Consider the following 20,773-nt stretch of genomic DNA (forward strand, 5'->3'; position numbering starts at 1 on the left):
AGTCTAGCTCTCCTAGTCTAAAATATTTGCTTCTTCAGCTCTAGAAAATTTTCTTGAATTTTCAAAATAATTTCCTCTCATTAATTTTCTTCCTTGCTCTTTAAAGAATTTTAAATTAGATAATAACTCTTCTCTATTGATCTTCTAATCTCCTTAATGTTTCTTCTCCTGTCAATTTTGTTCTACTTTTAATCTTTCTGTTCTACTCTCTAGGTGATTCATATAACTTGATCTTCAAAACATACTATGTAATTTTAAATCTCTGCTACCATATTTTCAAATTCCAAGAGTTCTTTTTTGTCTTTTTAAGGTTCCTTTTTGTATTGCATTCTGTTCTTGTTTCATGGCTGCCAAATCTTTTCTAATGTCTCTGAAGATACCACATTTGATTTTTGGAGTTCTCTTCTGCTCCCAATATTGTCTGTGTTTCTTGGAGTTTTTTCTCTTCTGTTTGTTTTGGACTCTTTCTCAAGTGAGAAGCATTCCTCGGTTATCTGTTGATTCTTGGCTTTCCTTTTATTTAAGAGGAAGGGACTAGAACCTTGTGTGTGTAGATTTCACCAAGAGAGATCAGATAGGAACCTAACCTGCCTGTTTTTATGAAACTCACATATATCACCATCTGCAATTCTTTTCTCGTGGACTAGTCCATTACCATTAAAGAAACCCATTACCAGCCTCCTCCTGAGGGATATAAGCCTTACTGTGAGGGTCCTAGGGCCTGTTAGGAGTAAAGTGCTAAGATGACAGTTGCCTTGCTGAGCAGGGTAGAAGGGAGAATCTGAGGGTCTCTCTGTACCTTAAACATAAATTCTAACAAACCAGTTTTTTTTGCCTGCACATGAAACCCAAGCAAAAACAGGTTGTCTATGAATGGCTTAGCACCAGGTTCCCTAAACCACCATTTTCCAGTCCCTCCCTGCACCCCTGCCTTCAGAGGTACCTGCTCTCCAAGTCCTGGGCTTCTTGGAAGTTCTGCCACATAAACTGCCATGCTTTCCCTTGCTGTGGGCACACACACCACCTTTCTCAGGTCTTCTGAGTCAGTTCCCTCATGTCCTTCAGTCTCCCAGCTTACAACACTTTGTTGACTTCAAGTGATCTGATAACCTGATCATTTCCTATCATCTTCTCTCCTGCATTCTTTGTCCTTGTGAGCTTGTGCCTTTGCTGTCATCTTTGTGAATTTTCAGAAGGAACAGAGAGAACGTTCGCATAAATAGGCTATTTTAATTGTCTACTTGTTTATTATCTATCTCCCCCACTAGAATATAAATTCTAAGAGGTCAGGAACCTGGTCTTGTTCACCACAGCATTCCATTGTCTAAAACTCTGGCTGGCATATGGTAGATGTTCAATAAATGCTTGTTGAATGAATAAATGAGTGAATGTGCGCATCAATGAATGGCATGTATTTAGATCTCTTTGTGTAGTTCCTACATCCCAATAAATAATAACTATCTTATCCCATAATTATTTCAATTTTGAGGATTAGATAATGAAACCAAACTTTATGCTACTCAGAGCCATTTATTTCTATTTTAAATAGAAATCTTTACTGGGGAGTGTTTGAAATGCCTTTACCTCTCAAGAGCTTCCTCTTTAAGCTCTTACTTTTCTTGATAGTAATCTTCCCCCATAACTCTCATTATCAATAGGATGTTGCCTATTTCTGATAGTTAAATGAAGGCTGCATTTGGAAGGTAAGGAGCTGCCCGAAGATCACGTTTCCACATGGAAGAAGATTAGATCTAGAAGATTAGATCTACCATTCTCATTGGCAATGTTACCTTTAGCCTGTCACTTTCCTTCTCTCGGTTTGCATTGTCTTATCCAGAAACTGGGCTGGAGAGAATGGAAAGATTAATTGAATGATCCCCGAAGTTTTTTTCAGGCTCTAAAGTAAGAGATTCTACTGTTGTGCTTAGTTGTAAAGTGCCAGCAAATAATAAATAACTATCTCTAGGGCCTAGGTCTTAGAAATAGTGACATCCTTGTGAAAATGCCCAGTCTTTTTAAATGACAAATTGGACAGTTTATTATAGAATTTTGTAGATAAATGATGGCTTCTAGCAGTCTACATATAAATATCCCATTTGTAAACCTCTGCATAAATGTATTTTCATAATAAAAATCACACAAATAAATACAACCTAAACTTATTTAAAAGATTAAGTATTAATGGGGAAATAAGTCTTCCATGGTGACTTCAGCTTTGGCTGAAGAAGATGTTGCTTTTTCCAGTCCACAAACAATACTTCACATCAACGGTGGCAGTCCCTCTGACCGGTTAGGCAAAAATGAGAAGGTCCCATAATATGTCTCGTGTGGTGGACAGCTAATATGAGAAGATAGGTATTCAGAGTGCCCAGACCTGGAAAATCCCAGCCCAGAGTGAAGATGTGACAGCTCTGGTTCTGGAACAACCTCACTGGCATACAATTGTTTATTTGATGTCCTACTTCCTGCTGTGTTTATGCTGTTCAAGCTGTTGTACAAATCTATAGGCCTCAACATTTGGGCCCTGCAATGTATAGTTCTGGTGTTAAATAAGGAATTATCTGCTTTAGATCACCGACTTTATTTTTTTACCCTTCTTTGTCAAAAAGATATTGATATGAAAACTAATGACCATTGATGTGCTATGAAAGATGAAGACCGAAAACATTAGCGTTCTAAGTCTTAGCGTCAACATCAACTTTGTTGAGTGATCTTGGGCAATTGCCATATTTCTCTAGGTCTTTGATTCCTTAACTGCAAGGGGAGTGGATTAGATAATATTCATATAATCATATATGTAATGTTTCTTCCTGTTTTAAAGTTCTGGGATTTTGAGTTAATTCGGGGGTAAATACATGAGGGAGACAAATTGTAGTGTTACTTATACCTTCCAGTCTTCTGAAAATAATGTTCTTGGAGGAAGGGATCAAGAAATGTAGCACCATCATTTAAGTTCCCTCAGGGCCAACTCTATTGGACACATACACAATAGCAACAACTTCTACTTTCAATAAAATGTTGGCATTGCTCTCTGCCAATTACCTTGAGAGCCTGACTCAGGAATGAAAAGCTCTATACCGACCCCATCTGGCACCTTGTGAGTCAGTGTTCACTTCTGGGAGAACCATTCTTGAAGCACAGCTTTTCGTTCAGAGAGACATTATGGTTATCTTATATTTTTAAAGAGGGAAAAAACCCATCTAGGTGTTTCTCTTAGGTCTGCTGCTCCTCCAGCATTTAATTTGAATTAAAAAGATTCTGGTTTGATTTTTTGTGTAGATGCTTGCCTACCCTGCCCTCAGAACACCCACAGAAGAGCAGAACCATAAGCTTTGTGCACCATTTGGGGAAAGTCCAAATGAAAAAGAGATGCTTTCCATGTGGTCGGACAGGTGATTTCTAATTCAGTTATAGGGAATCTTTATGCTGCTCAGAGCCATGAATTGTAAATGACTGCATGGAATAGCCAACTTGCAGACAGGGAAACAGTATGTTTACCACAGAAGCAAGAACGGTTTTTTTGACTTTCTTATAGATCCCCTGATACTGTCCCTCTAAAATGGAGAATTCAGAGAGGCATCTTGGTCCTGGTACGTTACCACCTCCTCAAAAACTCTCATTAGTCCTAGAGATACTGTGGCAAATTAATTGAAATTGAAATCACTTAAAATTTTTACATCCTTCAGCAATTCTTCACCTTCATGTTACTTAGAATATTAACACTGTCTTGTGGCTTCTAGCTGCTGCGTGTTTCTGAATGATAGAAGGTGATGGCTTAATAAATGATAGAAAATACTGTTTGCATCTGTGCAGCCTTGTTTTTTATTAATACTCTTTTTGGCATCAGTATCCCTAGTGACTAGTACAGTATCTATGCAGAGAGATGCTCACTGTTCATTGCATGAGTGAATGAGGTTAACTTAACTCTCCAGGAAGATAACAATTATCATTTTTCCATTCCAAAAAACATCTTCCCATACATCATCTTAGTTGGCCTTCATTATCATCCTTCCTAGTGCTTAGTATATGCCCAACACCAGGCAGTGCTCAGCAAATATTGGATGGATGGATGGATGGATGGATGGATGGATGGATGGATGGAAGGAAAGGAAGGAAAGGAAAGAAGGAAAGGAAGGGAGGGGAGGGAGGGAGGGAGGGAGGGAGGGAAGAATGCAGGACACATCCATTCATAGGACCCCCACAGCAACCCCAGGAGGTAGATGGAATAAGGTATTACCATTATTGTAATTATTTTCCAGGTGAGCATACTGAGGCCCTGAAAAGCTAGTGGACTTGTTCAGGGTTTTGAATATCGATTGTTGAGAGTCAGGGTCAGTAGCTAAGCCCAGAGTTCTTTCTGCCATGAGAAGCAGCACGGTGTCAGGCTAAGAACATAGGCTTGCAAGTGAGAGAACCTTGGATTTTGAACTCTGGGTCTTTCCACTGCTCAGCTCTCTGAGCTTTGACAAGTCAGCTATCCTCTCTGCACCTCAGCTTGCTATCTGTGAAATGGGGGTGGGAGGAGGGTAATGATAGGATCTGCTTCAGAGAGCATTAAATGAAGATCAAATGGAACAACGTGTATATACATTTAGCCAAGAAGCTGATACATAGTCGGTATTGGCAAATGGTAGCTGATGCTATTGTGTGCACTCTCCTGCGGCCTCTTCTTTGGAGGCCAAAGGACTGGGAACAGTGGGCCTCACGGGTGGGTCTTTGGGTTGCATTTGGGAAAATAGCAGTACAGTATCCCCAGCCCAGGGCACATAAGGAGGAAACAGCAAAAAGAGAGTTCATTCATTCAGTTACCCTTCCATGAGAGCCTAAATACACAGGAAAAACAAGAGCATTAGGAGAGCTGGGAACAGGGAAGAATGGTATAATTTGGTGCATTCCCTTCTCCAGAATCCAGCCCTTGTGAACAGCTAGCTCCTTTACCCTGACACCCTGGCTGGCTGTTCCACTGGTATCATAAGGCAGACTTTAAAATATGGAGAAATAATGTGGGGACAATAATATCTCATCCAAATGAGCTGGGGTGTGAGAGAGAACTGCAGTGCATAAATAGGCTAACAGTATCACAGGAGACTGGCTCTGGGAGGGGCTGAGACCAGCCACTGGGCTGTAATGCCTTTTTCAACATTGTGCCTTCAGCTTTTAGGGCATGTCACATGGTGGGCACTCCACAAATATCTGATGAATGAATGAATTCATCTGCTCTAACCTCTTGCTTTGCATATGAGGAACCCAATGTCACCGAGCTACGTAATAGGTTCTCAGCCTGAATTTCTTAATATAATGGAGGTACTTAGAATCTTTAATAAGGATTTCAGTCAATCTGTATTGCTTACAAATGTCAGGACAAAGACAAGCTCTCATGAAGAGTTCTGGGCACTGAAATTTAGTGGAAAAGGAGGTGATTCACATCCCCTGACCCTCTATAAAATACACGAAATGTGGACACTTAAAATGTGTGAGAGGAAAGGAAAAACCAAGTTGAATCTGAATGAAAGGAAAAAGATTCTTACCAGGAAAAGCAGAAGTTTGTCAGTATAGGTAAAGATTTTGAAAGAGTGAGGTGACTTTCTCTTCAGTATGACAGACCATGATGGAGAATTACCTCTTGTAAATCTGTGAAACACTATCAAGTAATCAGAGATATTTTTTTCATGCCACATGTAATAGGCTGAAAATGCTGCATGAATGTCATTAGATTAGCTAGTACTTTGAGATGCTTTTTCCATTAGCAGTGTTGGTTTATACCAAGATATTCTTACTCTAACAGCTAACAACTAATATTTCTAGAGCACTTTACAATATGCAAAACATTTTAATGTGCATTAAATGATTAGATTTTTTTCCAATAATCACATAATGTAGCCTTTGTTATCTACTAATGGAGAAAACTTTAGGTACGGAAGTACAGAAGGGTCACATGACTTCCAACTCAAATCCCAAATTCTTCTCCCTTCAGCAGTCCGTTTTTGTTTTGGTTGATGCCTACCCCAACATCAACAGAACAAGTATCAGCCAGCAAGAGCTGCATATGTAGTTAGTGCATCTTAACCTTGAATGTACACACAAATCTCCTGAGGTCTTGTTAAAATGCAGATCCTGGTTCAGGAGGTCTGGGGTGAAGCCCAAGAGGCAACCCTTCTAACGAGATCCCAGGTGATGCCAATGCTACTGGTCCATGGATCTAGAATGTAATTTTTTACTATTTGTGAGTTGGTTATGCTCTCACCAGCTGAATTTCCAGACTAAGAGAAAATGTGCCTGGAGCTTTCTGTAGCTGATTCACATTCAAACGGGGCCTGAGGCTGACCCCTGACCCTCTCTTTCCTACTTACAAGGGTGAAAATGACCACAAGAGGCAAGCACTATTGCCCAGGAGTCAAAATATTTGTCTAGGGAGTCTTTAGGCATTCCTGCCCAGCTATCATTTGGATTGGAACACTGATTCAAAATATCATTTACTTTATCTAGAGAGCAGGGCAAGAGTGATAAACCCTGAGCTAAAGAACCTGAGCAGAATTTTGCATGGGAATCCAAAGCAAATAAGATAATCATTGATGGGAAAAGTGAGGATATGAATTTTGTCTTTTAAAAGCTCCATGAAAACAAAAAAGATGCCCATTCTTTTGAGGCATCTTATTAAGACCAGGCAGAAGCACCAGCCAAAATGGGGAGGTTTAGACTGTCCAAGATGTGGGACAAAGTTTGGGGGAAAGTACTGAGGCAGGAAGGCAGCCCAGTGCAGTGGTTCTTGACCCTGGCTGTCCACTAAAGCCACCAAGCACAATCTTGTGCATTTAAAAGTACAAATGCTCTGACCCTGCTGCAGGGATTCTCAGTGACTTATTCTGGAATGAGGCCTGGGCATCTGGGTTTTTTTTCTTAAAGGCCCAAAGGAAGTTAAAATATACAGCCAAGGTTGAGAACCACCAGTCTAGGAGAAAAATGTGGTGGGTCACAAGATGGAGGGTAAAGTGAAGAGTTTGTATTTATGTGTACAGATAGTCTGTTACTCATTCAGGGTAATGCATTCTGTAGAGTTGCTGTGAACACTGAATTATTGAATATTGAATGATTGCTCCTAGGGGAAAAACAGGGCTGGGTTCCTTCAAGCCTTTGGTCGCAATATTTTTGTCAACTTATCAGTACATAATGTTGTTTTATGTGTGTTTCTGTTTAAAGATCATTTATTTAATATATATTATTGATTAATTAATGTTGAACTCACAACCAAGAACACTATAATTCATACCTAAATGAAGCTTATCACAACAGCCTTTTTTTCCTTTTTTTTTTTTTTTTTTTTTTTGTCTTGAGATGGAGTCTCACTCTGTTGCACAGGCTGGAGTACTGTGGCACAGTCTCGGCTCACTGCAACCTCTATCTCCTGGGCTCAAGCAATTCTCCTGCCTCAGCCTCCCGAGTAGCTGGGACTACAGACATGCAACACCACGCCTGGCTAATTTTTGTATTTTTAGTAGAGACGGGGTTTCCCCATGTTAGCCAGGCGGGTCTCCAACTCCTGACCTCAGGTGACCCACCTGCCTCGGCCTCCCAAAGTGCCGGGATTACAGGTGTGATCCACCACGCCCGGCCCCAACAGCCCTCTTTTCTTGCTCTCAGGAACACTAGGCATCCCTGCAGCACCATGCTTGGGGGTCATTTTTTTTTTTTTAGACGGAGTTTTGCTCTTGTCATCCAGGCTGGAGTGCAATGGCACAATCTCGGTTCACTGCAACCTCTGCCTCCTGGGTTCAAGTGATTCTCCTGCCTCAGCCTCCCATGTAGCTGGGATTACAAGTGCCTGCCACCACACCCAGCTAATTTTTTGTATTTTCAGTAGAGACAGGGTTTCACCATGTTGGTCAGGCTGGTCTTGAACTCCTGACTCAGGTGATCCACCCACCTCAGCCTCCCAAAGTGCTGGGATTACAGGGGTGAACTACCACGCCCAGCCTTGGGGTCATTTTATACTGAAATTGTCAACAGAAAGTACAACAATGTGAAAAATACGGCACTAAATAGACCACAAAAGGACACTTGTTTATAGTAGAGAGCTGAAACAAGAAAGCAGTGCTTCACTTTGCTCCACCTCAGCTGGGAGCAAGTGTGTGGGGAGACTCGGATTTTTGGCTGCTGTATTTGTGTCTATGTATGACCCTGAAAAGGCTACTAGTATTGATTTGGGTTCCAAATGAATTTTAGCAATACATGAATTTACAAATATAGAATCCATGAATAATGAAGGTCAATGGTATATAGACATGTAGATGAACATGCACACACACACACACACACACACACACACACACACACACACACACACACATACACACACACACCACCTAGTTTGTATAACAGGTGAGGGAGAACCAGCAGTAAACAAGAGCAAAGGGAGCCCAGCCTCTGGATATGAGCTGGCATCTGGGCTCAGCTGACCCAGCCCTCCTGTTCGCCCTCACAGCCTGTTCTTTTTGCTGCCGGGGTCTGTAGCTCCAGACAACCCTCTCAATTTCGTATCCAGTAAGAAATGAATGCTGTTCAATTCCTGTCCTTAAGCTGGAACGGTCCTGGGCGTTGAATTATGTGAGGAACCTCGAGCTTGCTGTGTCTCTGGAAGTCTTTTATTGCACGACTGATTTATAATACCCAAGTAGATGAGTTGAGAGCAATTACGTAAATGCTGTTTCTCTGGAGCAGAGAAGAACGGTACGGTTTAAATGAAAAATGCAGTGCCAAGTCAAAAATTCAAATCGTTATGTGTAATTACAGACCACAGTAAATCAGTTTTACAAACACAGTACCAATCTCACCATGTTCCAACACCCACAGGGTAAGGCTGTGATGATTTAGAATTTGGTAAGAGGCTGAAGGTGAAGTGAAAGTGGGAATTGGGGTGTTGTGGAGCCTCCAGAGCTTGTCTGAATCACATGGCGATTCAATCAAATATAATTAAGGAGCCAGGAGAGCCTAAACCATCCAATTTCTCCTAATTAACAACAAAAAAAAATCATCTAATTAGTAGTGTAAACTCAAATTGTGTGTTTTTTTTTTGAATGGTCATTTATGTGTATTGTTGCATTTGACATGTAGATTGAATGCTTTAATGAAAACAAGAACCAATTCCCTAATCAGTAAATTGCCCTGCTCGCTGCCATGCTGAGAATCTGCTGTTCTCCTTTTATCAAGGAGCTAAGTTAAGAATTAGTCAGGGCTACATAATACATTTTTAATTATTTACAGCCCTTCTCCTAAAACTAGAAAGAAAAAGAAAAAAATGCTGTTTGATCAAGGCAGACTTTAGGGTTTCATACTCAGAAATCCTGGTCATGTATGTGGCTGCAAGGCCCTGCTGGCCATAGGATTTAGGCATCCTCTGATGATGCCTGTCCTTACCTGATCAGTGAGAGCCACTGTTCCATGTTATCTGTGAGCCTTTAAGCTTCAGCGGCCGTGAAGGAAGACCTGGCCTGTGGTTCAGCTCAAGACAGGAGTTAGTAGACATGGTTTTAAAATATCCTTTGGTACCTCCATTCAAGCAATTGACTCACTGCTCTTCTTGACAAGTGCTGGTGGTAACAAGGTGAAAAAGGACACCCTGATGATGTGTTCAGTGACTCTGGCCATCTCCTTGGGACTGATGCTCTGAGAGGCTCTTGGTGGCTCAGTCATGAAATCCTGGCTATTTGAAGTTCCAAACTTGGATGGTCTTGGTGATTCCCACACTCAGTAGCAGTCTGGGTGGTGCTGTTAAGCGCGGGATGGGTGCTGTATTGCATAAACCTCAGAAGCACCTTCTGCATAGGCATGTGAGCTGATGAAACAGCACTTACAATTTGAGAGTTATCTTTTGAGAAAAGGGTAGGAGGCAAGTTTTTGTCATCAAACATCTCGCTTCTGAGTTTCTCTACTATCTCGCTTCTCTACACACAGTGACTGGAGCATTTTTACAGATACATGGGAACATTAAAAAAGAAATATCTGCTTATATTCACTCCTGGCCACTTGCTTAACTCTATTTTCCCTACTTGGTGAAATAATAAAATTCTACAGTTCTGTCTAAACTCATTTCTAGAAATCTCTTCATTTTATGTGAATAGAAATTCATGGATAAACTTAAGGGTTTCGTATAATGGTAGATACAAAAAGAAGCAGTACAGAAAAGTAGAAGTTAACCCGTATGAAGGAAACTTCAAAGTAGCCTAGTTGATCCCATCGTTTCTTGAATTAGCCTACACATCTGCTTCAAAGGTGTAAAATTGCTTTCATAGATGATGAAAGTTGTCATTGGTTTTGATAGGATGGAATGAAAGGATTGAGGTAGTGTCCTTTTAGGATTGCTTGATTTGAAGTTAAGTGTGAGTGAAATTTACTGATTTCTATTTAAAGTATATACATATTGGCTTCTTATCTAAGGTATTTCATAAATAATGACAATGTAAAGTCAAACAGCCGTTATCTAAAATAGATTTTCTACTGGATGACACCCAGTTTTGCCATTATAGAAGCTGACAAAAGAAGACAGATGAAATGTACCAAAGATTAATGCGGTAATAAAAGTCTGCCAGAAACATTCTAATTTATTTCTCAAAAGCTCAAATGTTTAAGTGATAATGTGAAGGCAGAAACATACATCTTTGCTCTGTCCGAAAACTGAGCCATCTATAGAGTAGTAAGAGCTGACACCAGTGACAAGGACTCATGGTACTGAGAAAGCCTCCCCAGTTGCTTTTCCCTGCATCAGAATTCTTTCATTTCAGTGCTGTATAAAAACGAGACGTCATGGGGGAAAGAGAAAGTTAGCTGTGTGTATTTGTCATCCCTGTTGTGATGTTCTTTGCAGCTTTTTCTTCTTCTAGAGTCTCCTTTTGGTTTGATTTGCATAGGCAAGTATACACTTTCTTTTCACAGAAAGTGTGTGGCTTCCTCCTTGGGCTTGTCAGGAACATCCCGTCCACCGACCACATCTTTGCTTTGTAGCATGTTCTCTCTTCTTCCCCTGGAATGAGGTGGAGTCCAAAGTCTTTTTAGGAGAATCGTCTTCTGGTGTCCAGATGTTCTAAGCACTGGTTTTTCAAACCTTTGGTCAAGAAGCAGAGAGCAAGCATGCAGAGTTGAGGCTTTTAACCTTTCAGATTGGCTTTTAATCTATTCCCTGAAGCAGTGATGACAGAGCATGTTATTTTTAACCTTAGTGATTAATATTCCCCTCTCTTCCTCTCCCTTCTACCCCACTTACACAAATCTGGTGTTATTTATTTATTTTTTTGCATGATGTCACTGATCAAATACTCTGGTTTTGTATGTTTCACAATGTATTCTTGAAGTACTATTAATCTTTTCTTCTCCAAAGATTCCTATCACAGGGCTTCAGATTACTGGTTGTGACACCACAAAACCAACTAAAGAAGAGGAATCCAGGGTGTAATGTCATTTCACCATTGAGCCTTGCTTAAAATGTTGGCTTTTTTTAAGCAAACGCCTGGAATTATTTATACAAGTGGTGTTAGCAGAACATTCTTTGAAAATTGAAAGCCTTTAGTAGTTCTTAGATGCTCTGAAACTGGTGTTATCCAAAAAATTTGTGGGACGGGAACTGAAATATCCCTGAGAAGCAGGCTGAAACCTAACAAAATGAACAGAAACTCCCAACCCCCAACCCCTCCCAATTCCTTTGAAACAATCACCTTTTTGTAGCTGGCAGTGGGCTGACCTTTTTATTCTTTAGACTTGATAAGTATCAAACAATCTCCTGCAGCAAAACTTAAGAATTATATGCTGTGAAGCCTCAAATTTTTGTTTACAGTGAAGGTTCTACTGATACTTTTGAATTTCTTTTGGGAATGAGCCTAGAAAATATTGTTAAAGTAACAGATGAGTAAAATTAGCAACATAAAAGTAAAATTCTGCCCTGCTTTGTCCTAAGTATGTGGACACACAGTATACATCACCTGAGTCACAGGGGATTGGCCAGGACCTCTTAATTCAAGGAGAATATGATAAGATACTTTAAAATAATGTGCAAACATTTGGCATCCTCATTCTACCTTTTAAAACCCCTAAATTGGAATGACTTATTTTTATAAGGTTTAGTTGTGCTAACTATTTGGATTGAATTCTATCATGTGAGCATCTAGAAATTTGAAAATTTAATGAAGAGTATGTTTTTCTATGAGAAAGGCAGCTTCTTGAATTAAAAATGAAGAGAGACTAGTTTAGAAGGAAAAAAGATTAAAGTTGCAAATCATCTCTATGTGGCTGGACTCACAGGGCATGATGAGAGCACAGAACCCAACCTTGGGTTGAGAACCCAGGGAATCTGGTTTGGTATAGAGAATGATATTAGGAGTGTAGGGATATTTAATGCCCTTATTCAAAAGGAAGTCAAATTTCTGGCAGTTTCAGCAGCTTCAGCTTCTAGACTCTAAAACAAAAGGCTAAGCCTGGAAATAGTTCGAAACACATAGTGACAGCAAAAAAGAAAGTAATGGTTTGCTTGAATTTGAGGAGATAGTTGACCAATTGAAGGTAATATAGCACACAAGTTCCTGAGGCTACCCAGACTGCCCATTGAAGGCTCACTCAACAAAGACAGCATAAAGCAACAAATCATCTCTGTCAAATGAGTGTGCTAGATCAAAAGTACATATGAACTGTGTAAGTTAATAACTAATATTTAAAAATTGGGGTCCCCATTAAAACCACAATTGTATTTCATATCTGATTTTTTTAAAAAAGACAAAAGGTCTATGTACTCAGCATATGTTTAAATTACGTTACATTAATTTATGTTGTATTAATTCCAATAACCTCTCTATATGTAGAAAAGGCATACATGACATAGTATTTCATCCACTAACAATACTTGGTGTATGTAGGGATTTGGGGGTCTTTCTACTGCCCAGGGACCCATAGCTCCCAGATTAGGCATTACTGAATTATATTCTTTCAGAAGACTTCCAGTTCTAAAATGCTAGGAATATATGTTCCCAACATTTTTAAAACATGCTTTAAATAATTTTTAAATCATTTAATTTATTATAAATTATTTAAAATTATGCTTTAAATAATTTTTAAAGCATATATGGATCACTTTTCTCCTTGACAGTGAGGTATGTATTTAACCTAACAATGAACCAAGGAGATAGTCGGGCCAGTATCCCAAACTTTCTTCCATCCATAAACCCCCTTATTTCTCATATTAGAAGGCAGAAAAAGGTAGATAGTTAATTTTCCTTAAAGAGTACTAAATATTCTGAAACATCTTTTTCTGACTCTTATTTCAATAAATAAAATCGAGATGGAGTCAAAGTTAGTCAAAGGAAATAGGAAAGAAATCTGAATCCCAGGGTTTAAAGAAATTATTTAAATGAACAGAATGCAGAGCCAGGTATCATATTTTCCCCTTCAAAGGTGCTGAAAGGGGTCTCATTAAAGATGCTAGGAGATGAAAAATCATAAGGTTAGATGAGGTCAGAAAAGTTGACTGGTCCTGATAGTATGACCAAGTTTATAACAAGATGATAAGACCCTCTGGACTCCCACTGCCCAACTGCTGTAGCAAGATTACTTTTAACTGCTGTTTCTATATTTCAACTAGACTTAGTTAATACTTATTATTTACTTTTAATTCATTTGAATTTAAAAAGTTTCAAAAATTACAGTGTCCTAATGATGTATGCATGCATGCATACTGGCATACATTGTGTATATTACAGACCTAAAATTTTTATAGAGGTTTTTAAAAATAGAAACAATTTTGGATCCATACTATATACAATTATTACATTTTGGTTTCCATGTTTTAAGAGTAAGAAGGCACAGGCCGGGCGCGGTGGCTCATGCCTATAATCCCAGCACTTTGGGAGGCCGAGGCGGGCAGATCACAAGGTCAGGAGATCGAGACCACGGTGAAACCCCGTCTCTACTAAAAAAAAAAAATACAAAAAATTAGCCGGGTGCAGTGGTGGGTGCCTGTAGTCCCAGCTACTTGAGAGGCTGAGGCAGGAGAATGGCAGGAACCCGGGAGGCGGAGCTTGCAGTGAGCCGAGATCGCGCCACTGCACTCCAGCCAGGGGGACACAGCGAGACTCCGTCTCAAAAAAAAAAAAAAAAAAAAAAAAAAAAAAAAAAAAAAAGACACAATTTTGTTCCCCTGAGTAATTTTCAGTATGCTTTTCAATATAATGAATCCATCCTGAAATATGCTGTCCCTCTACCCGCACTATTATGAAAGTCACAAATGCAGTATAAATTGAGGACCTCAGTTCTGCTGGACTTGCCAATTTCTAATCTAGGTTGAGATTTTTTTTTTAAGGTATACTTAATTCGGCAGCATTTGAATAGGACTTCTGGGTAGCTGAGGTCTGAGTGAATCGTTAGCCATTGTCTACTGCACAGCAGTCCACAAACAAGAACATCTAGAAGCCTCTGGCTAGAGACATACTGGGGCAGCTAGCACCACGCTGAAAAGCTTCTCAGAAGTCTGTATTTACTGCTCTTCCCGCCCTACTCATAGGGAAAAATAAATAAATAAATCTGCCCGAATGTCCCTATCACCCTCTGTTGTCACTTCAAATGAGATCTCTTAGTTAAGAAAGGGTAGGGGCTGGGGATGAAACAGCCACTGGTACTCTGCCACTGGCCCCATCATCAATTCCACAACTGCACGGCCTATTTTCTTGTAGCTTCTTTCTGCCCATGACAGCATTTCCTCTGCTACTTTATGCCAAACAAAGTGCTCCAGTGCAAGAGGTAACACCAAAATCGGCTTTGTGGTCACCATTGCCTAAACCTGAATATCTGTCTTCACCCCAAAGTGGCACTGTTGCCAAGGCACTTGTCACCTGCTTTCGTCTCCTTCCCACAAGAAGACAAGCCTGTACTGCTACCGGGCCTCGGTTCTTTTTGGAGAACAGAGGCATTTACCCAGTACGACTTTTGATTGAGGTGTGGCATTCAGCCTGGCTCTAAACCCACGGCCCTGTCTGCAAATCAGAAGCTTAGTGTGAGACACTGTGCTTAGTTACCACAGCACGTTGGCTCCTACAGAGATATTCCTGAATTTGGTGGCAGCTGTGGGAACCAAGCAGTGTTTGTTCAGATATAAAGGGTATGAGCCCTTTATAGAAAGTCATCAGGAAAAGACCCTGGCACCTCAGGTATAATTGATGTTTCCTTAGAGGCACAGGCCAAGTTCATATCATATCCCTTATGACTGCAGTTAAACTCAGAAAAGTGTGAAGAAATGGGTGTGGGTTTCTATGTACAAATCCCTGTAAGTCCATTAAGTTAGGTTAACATTTAGCTCTGATCTCAATAGCCAGTGAAGTCCTTGGATAACTGACAGCTTCCCCAAGGATGCCCCTCAGTGGAGGAGATAGCATGGATTAAAAAATAGATTAAAATGGAAAGAAGCAAATTGGCTCCATGCAATAATGGAATTCAACTACAGTGTATGTATTGTATTGTTCTCAGCATCCATACGAAAGATGAGGACTGTCCTAACAGTAACCTCCCGTGGTTAGCGATTAGTTATGGCCTCCAACCAGCCCCGGTACTAAGGGTTCCACTGTCTCTGAGCTGTGTGCCCCTCTTTGGCAAGCCCTGTTTCTGTGGCTTCAGACTGACTACTCCTGGCTACGCGGAGGAACCCCCACTTCCACTTGGGATACACCTGGCAGGCACCAGTCAAAGCATCCACCAGATATTCTGAAATGGTTGCAGAAGTACCAGAAAGCAAAGATGTCTAAGCTGGAATGTCCCAGCACTCAGGGCAGCCCTAAACAAGTCTGCCCAATTTTATATAAATACTTAGACAGGCATGAAATGGATTTTCTGGATGTCTGGCTTTTCTTCCTATTGGCTTCTCTCTTCATTTTTGCTGCTGCTTTGTTTTATTTTTTTTTCTTTCTCTGCTTCCCCCCTACCCCGCCCCCCCACCTTTTTCTCTTGCTAATTCTGGTCCAACCAGGTAGCAATGCATTTTCCAGGGAGCCTTTTTAAATAGTTTCTTCCTTAGTCTGTTTAGTAGCAATGCAAGCCATTTAAGCCTGTTAGGGTCAATATTTTTAAAAATGTTCCCTTTGCATATTTTTAAGTTAGATGATATTTCCTTGCCTTTGATAGAGTCTACCCAAATTGGAAATTTCTCAGGTTACAAATACTAAACTCGGCAGCCCTCTTTTGTCCTCCCTTTTCATTCATAAAGAAGTTTATAGCCCTTCCGATTGTCCCCACTTCACATACAAGGCTGCCCTTCTGGCCACACAAGGCCAAATGGAAACACTGACCACAGAGGCCTGAGCTCCATGACTCTCAGGCTTGGTGACTGCCAGCTGCCTGGCAGCAGCTTACCCAGCCCACTACTGCCCCAAACACACTTCTGGAAACATCCAGCCTTTTGACTCTGGCCTTTATCTTTTGAAGTAGGGAACACAGTAATCTGCCCAGGCCTTTATGTCAGGACTGCCCTACCAGAAACGCAGTTTAGCCAAAAGCAGGACCTCTCACCATTGAGATGCCTGGTCTGCTTACTGAAAAACATAGATTAACACCCACAAAGAAGTGCTCATCTAAATTTGGGAGAGCAAATGCCTCATTGATGGGGATAGAGCCTGAGATGGAATTTAATGGCTTCCCTGAAAAATGTTTAAAAATGCATGTGGCTCAATTCCATGTTAGTACAGCAGCAGTCAAAATAAACCGGACCTGTCAGGAACTGGTGCTGAGAGAATGTTATGAATAGACTTATTTTGTAAAGTTGTCACTTTACACACCCAGAAAAACCAACCAAGGCTAACATCGACTCCCTCAGCGTTGGTTTTTGTTAAATCCCTCCCTTGAATGACTTCAATTTAATTTGGCTAGTTATATGAGTTATGTTGCTTTTTCCTAGTTTTCTGGAAAAGAAATTAAAGATGGGGGCTGCGCGGATGTTGTCCACTGTGCAGAAGGGCTGAACATGCTGGTAAAAACCATTCCCAGCTTCCTGAGAGGACCCCACTGGCTTCTGAATGAAAGCCTTGTTACCTGGAAGTGTTTGCAATACAAAGTTTGGCATTAACCTGTGAGGCCAAGGGAAAGAATCAGCCCTAGAAGAAGCAGCCCTTTCACCCACAGCTAGCTGCAGTGCCCCATACCCTGAGGTCATGTTAGTACGGGGGGCCCCTGCTGAGCCATACCACCCTTCAGAGGCCACAGTTCCCTGAATCCTGGTTGGAAAGACTAGTCTACCTTCTTCTGGTTCAGCCCTGCAAAGATACCAAACAATGGCCAGCCTGGCTGCCCTTCAAGATGTCCTCCTGAACAACATGGGTAATGTCAGAATTTCTGTTTAAAAAACAACAGCAACATACTTGTCCAGCACATGTTCTTTTTGCTTTTGGCAGATGGCTATCAAGCCTTGCCTGATTTATGGGCCCACTCCTATGAATCCTGATTTCTAGAGTTAGAACCCAAACCAGATCCAGACCCACAAAGGCTAAGGATCAATGTGTGGACACTATAGGTTTGGCCTCCTCGGAGAAGCCTAACCCACTGAGAGGGACAGACAGCATCCTTTTAAACCGCCTGAAGAAAACGACCATGCCAGGCCTGTATTCAACCTGCTGTGACCATGGATGGAGTTGTAAGACAGTTAGTGGTATCTCTCAGGGTTAAGAGGTATTGTGGGTTCTTCGGCGTCCCAGGATAAAGGGGGGGGAATAACCTATTTCATTTTATTTTTTTTTTCCAGTTCTCTCAGGCCAGGCACACCACAGCCCTTTGAAACGATCTGTGTCCCTTACCCCACCCATGAATGTGCCAAACCAGCCTCTAGGACATGGATGGATGTCTCATGAGGACTTACGAGCTAGAGGACCCCAGTGCCTCCCATCCGATCATGCCCCCCTGTCTCCACAAAGCAGTGTAGCCTCTTCAGGAAGTGGTGGGAGTGAACACTTAGAAGATCAGACCACTGCTCGTAACACATTCCAAGAAGAAGGTAGTGGTATGAAAGGTGAGTGACTGAACGAGAAACCACTGGGGACAGAGCCCCTCCCTTTATTGGAGACCAGAGGGTAAAAAAAGAGAGGTAGTCAGCAAGAGAGAAGGACCCCACCCCTTCCCCAGGCTTACGCATTTGATCTGTCCCTTCAAGAACTCCAGGTTGACCATGGCAGAAAGAGCTCAGATTCCCCTTCCAGTGCTTCTTGCCAAAATCTGGCAAATAGGAACCAGAGTAAGAGAAGTCAACACTCTTTTTTTGTTTTGTTTTGTTTTGCATTGCAGTGACTTGCAGACCATTAAATGAGTCACAGCTAACAGTGATAGGATCTTCTGTTTGTAAAGCTACTGAGCTGCTCCAACCTTCCACCTCGTTGCTGTGGCTAGGGACCTGTCAATAATTCAGAAAAACAAACCACGGGATTTTTCTTTTCCTTTTTAAATATATCTTGGTGCAGAATTGCAGTAGTGCTTCCTTTCTCTCTCCTCTTCTCTTTGATATCCAAAGAAACCTTTAAACCCTTTCCTCTGCATCTATTTAAAGGACATGAAAATACCACTGAGAATCTCTAACAGTGTTTTAATCCTGATAACAGATTTGCATACAGGTGATAAAGACCTTTTGTGCAGCATAAATAAATTCCTCCATTGCCTTGTGAGTCTATCCTCTTCTAAAGATATTCATCAGGAGATAGATTCCCAAATTACTTATGATAGGTACAAAGAAGGTACGTGCATGCTATATTTTTAAACTCCACTTGTACAAGGGCTGGGAAGCCCTTAGGCAAAGATGCGCATCAGAGACACACTAATGACAATTTTAGATGGTGAAACAGTAACCACTCATGCTTTGGGGACTAGCATGCTGAGGGGAGGCTCTGAGAACAGCCTGTTTGCTGGCATTAGTAGAGTAGTCCTGAGGTTTTGCTGTTTCCGATCTTCCCCTTGTAAATGATCAGTGTTGACATAGGAAGCCCTGTACTGATTCCCCTGTCTTCATGGAAGCCTGGCACAGAAAGTATGCCCATGACTGCCCAACTACCGGTTATAAGGGAGCACCAGGCTGAAAAATGGAGCTTGTCAACTCTGAGAATCAGGCTGACAAGAAGCTGCTGCCCTGGCACATTCCTTGAATCTTCCTCCTGCTTAGGCCTGCGCCCTCTCCATCCCACGCCCGTTTCATTGATGGTTCCAGTGCTGACTGCCCAGAGTAAGGGGATGTGTCTTAATGGTGATACGAATGGGTCTTTAAAGGTGTATAACAGGCAGCTAAAGCCATGTGTCACTTGGGTACGAAGGGGATGTGTGTCTTCTTTCTACTTCAGAGTTTTCAGGGGACTGTATCACAATTTTGGAGCACTAGCAAAACTCATTTCTGAGTTTATGCTACATGGTTATGTGTTAAAGCAGCTGAGCCACAGGTGGTGCATAGCAAGTGAGGCTCAACCCTGCTCTAGGTAAGCCTGGCTTGGCATCTGTCAATCAGCATCAAAATAGCTGAAAGACCAAGGGAGGCTGAGACAGCCGTTGCTTTTAACTAGCTTCTTTCCAGGTGAAGTTCAGTGTCTGGACGGTTTCCAAGAAAGCCCACGTTGCGGTTCTAGTTGGTAACTGTGGGGATGAAGCATTGGCCTTTGTGTTTGAAAAGCAAGGAGGATCCCAGAGAAGGGCCATTCACCAGGAGAAAGATCTCACCCAAAGAAGAATGCTGATTCCACTGTCTTGTTTTTGGATATATATTCTTCTCCCTTCTACTTTGTTTTCTTTCCTTTTTTTTTTTTTTTTTTTTTTTTTTTGAGGCCCTTATGCACACTTTTGACATTCTCCCAAAGTAGGTCAAGGTATGCTCATTGAGTGCTGCCATTTTGAGGTGAGAAATAAAGATAACAGGTTTTTAAAGAGGAATGAGAGAAAAGTTGAATAAATGCCCTATCCCCATTTTAGGACAAAAGCCAAAATATTGCAAAGGTTAAGGAATATGCCATATCTAAGCCTATTCAAGTCCTTTCGTTAGAATTGGTGAGAACTGTCTCTTCAGAGCCAATTCAGTCAGAAAAATGACACAGACAAGATCTCATATCCAGGATTTTCTTTATAGGCCCAAGGGGTGCAGGCAGAAAACAGGCTATTTGATGGCCTGATGTATTTCCACCTTCTCTGACCTACTGAACTTCCCTTCTTCCAAGAACTGGATTGGGATTCCAAGTATAAAGTCAATAGCAAGTTAAATGGGAAAAAAAAAAAAGTTTGAAGGAAGAAACATTATAGATGATGAAGGATTCTATTTGTGGGAAAAGTATATTTGCAGTTTAGCTGACAGGTCAGACAGAAAAAATGTCCACACCCAAAAACACTAGCATTCCGAAGTGTCACGGGCCAGTATTTGTTCAATACAAATGTCCCTCCCCAGCCCTGCTGCAAGATGCCACTGCTGCAAGGACCCTGAGGACTCTTCTGCCACCAGATATTATTCGAAATGGCTTCCTAGGAGTGCACCCAAGAAGCAGCCTGGCTTATAACCCAAGGCTTTGTCATTTGATCTCCATGTCTAAGAGCAGGTGCTGGTTTAAATTTTCAAAATAACTCACACTTTTAAAGACATGAGATATGGCCGGGTGTGGTGGCTCACGCCTGTAATCCCAACACTTTGGAAGGCTGAGGCAGGTGGATCGCTTGAGGTCAGGAGTTCAAGACCAGCCTGGCCAACATGGCAAAACCCCATCTCTACTAAAAATACAAAAATTAGGTGTGGTGGCGCATACCTGTAATC

General features: G+C 41.3%; 1 protein-coding gene across 10 annotated transcripts in view; it reads left to right on the forward strand.

Moving 5' to 3' along the window:
* Nucleotides 1-20,773, forward strand: part of SAMD4A (sterile alpha motif domain containing 4A) — a 229,228-nt gene that overhangs the window by 155,941 nt on the left and 52,514 nt on the right. For 5 of the 10 annotated variants that reach the window (XM_005561296.5, XM_015453805.3, XM_045396443.3 and 2 more), the window contains one exon: nt 17,753-18,016. The exons of the other annotated variants lie outside the window; for them this stretch is intronic. In XM_005561296.5, the coding sequence (XP_005561353.3) occupies nt 17,753-18,016 (264 nt within the window). The remainder of the gene's footprint in view (nt 1-17,752; nt 18,017-20,773) is intronic. 10 annotated transcript variants of the gene reach the window in all.

Source organism: Macaca fascicularis, chromosome 7, assembly GCF_037993035.2.
Source record: "Macaca fascicularis isolate 582-1 chromosome 7, T2T-MFA8v1.1".
NCBI classification, from domain to species: Eukaryota; Metazoa; Chordata; class Mammalia; order Primates; family Cercopithecidae; genus Macaca; species Macaca fascicularis.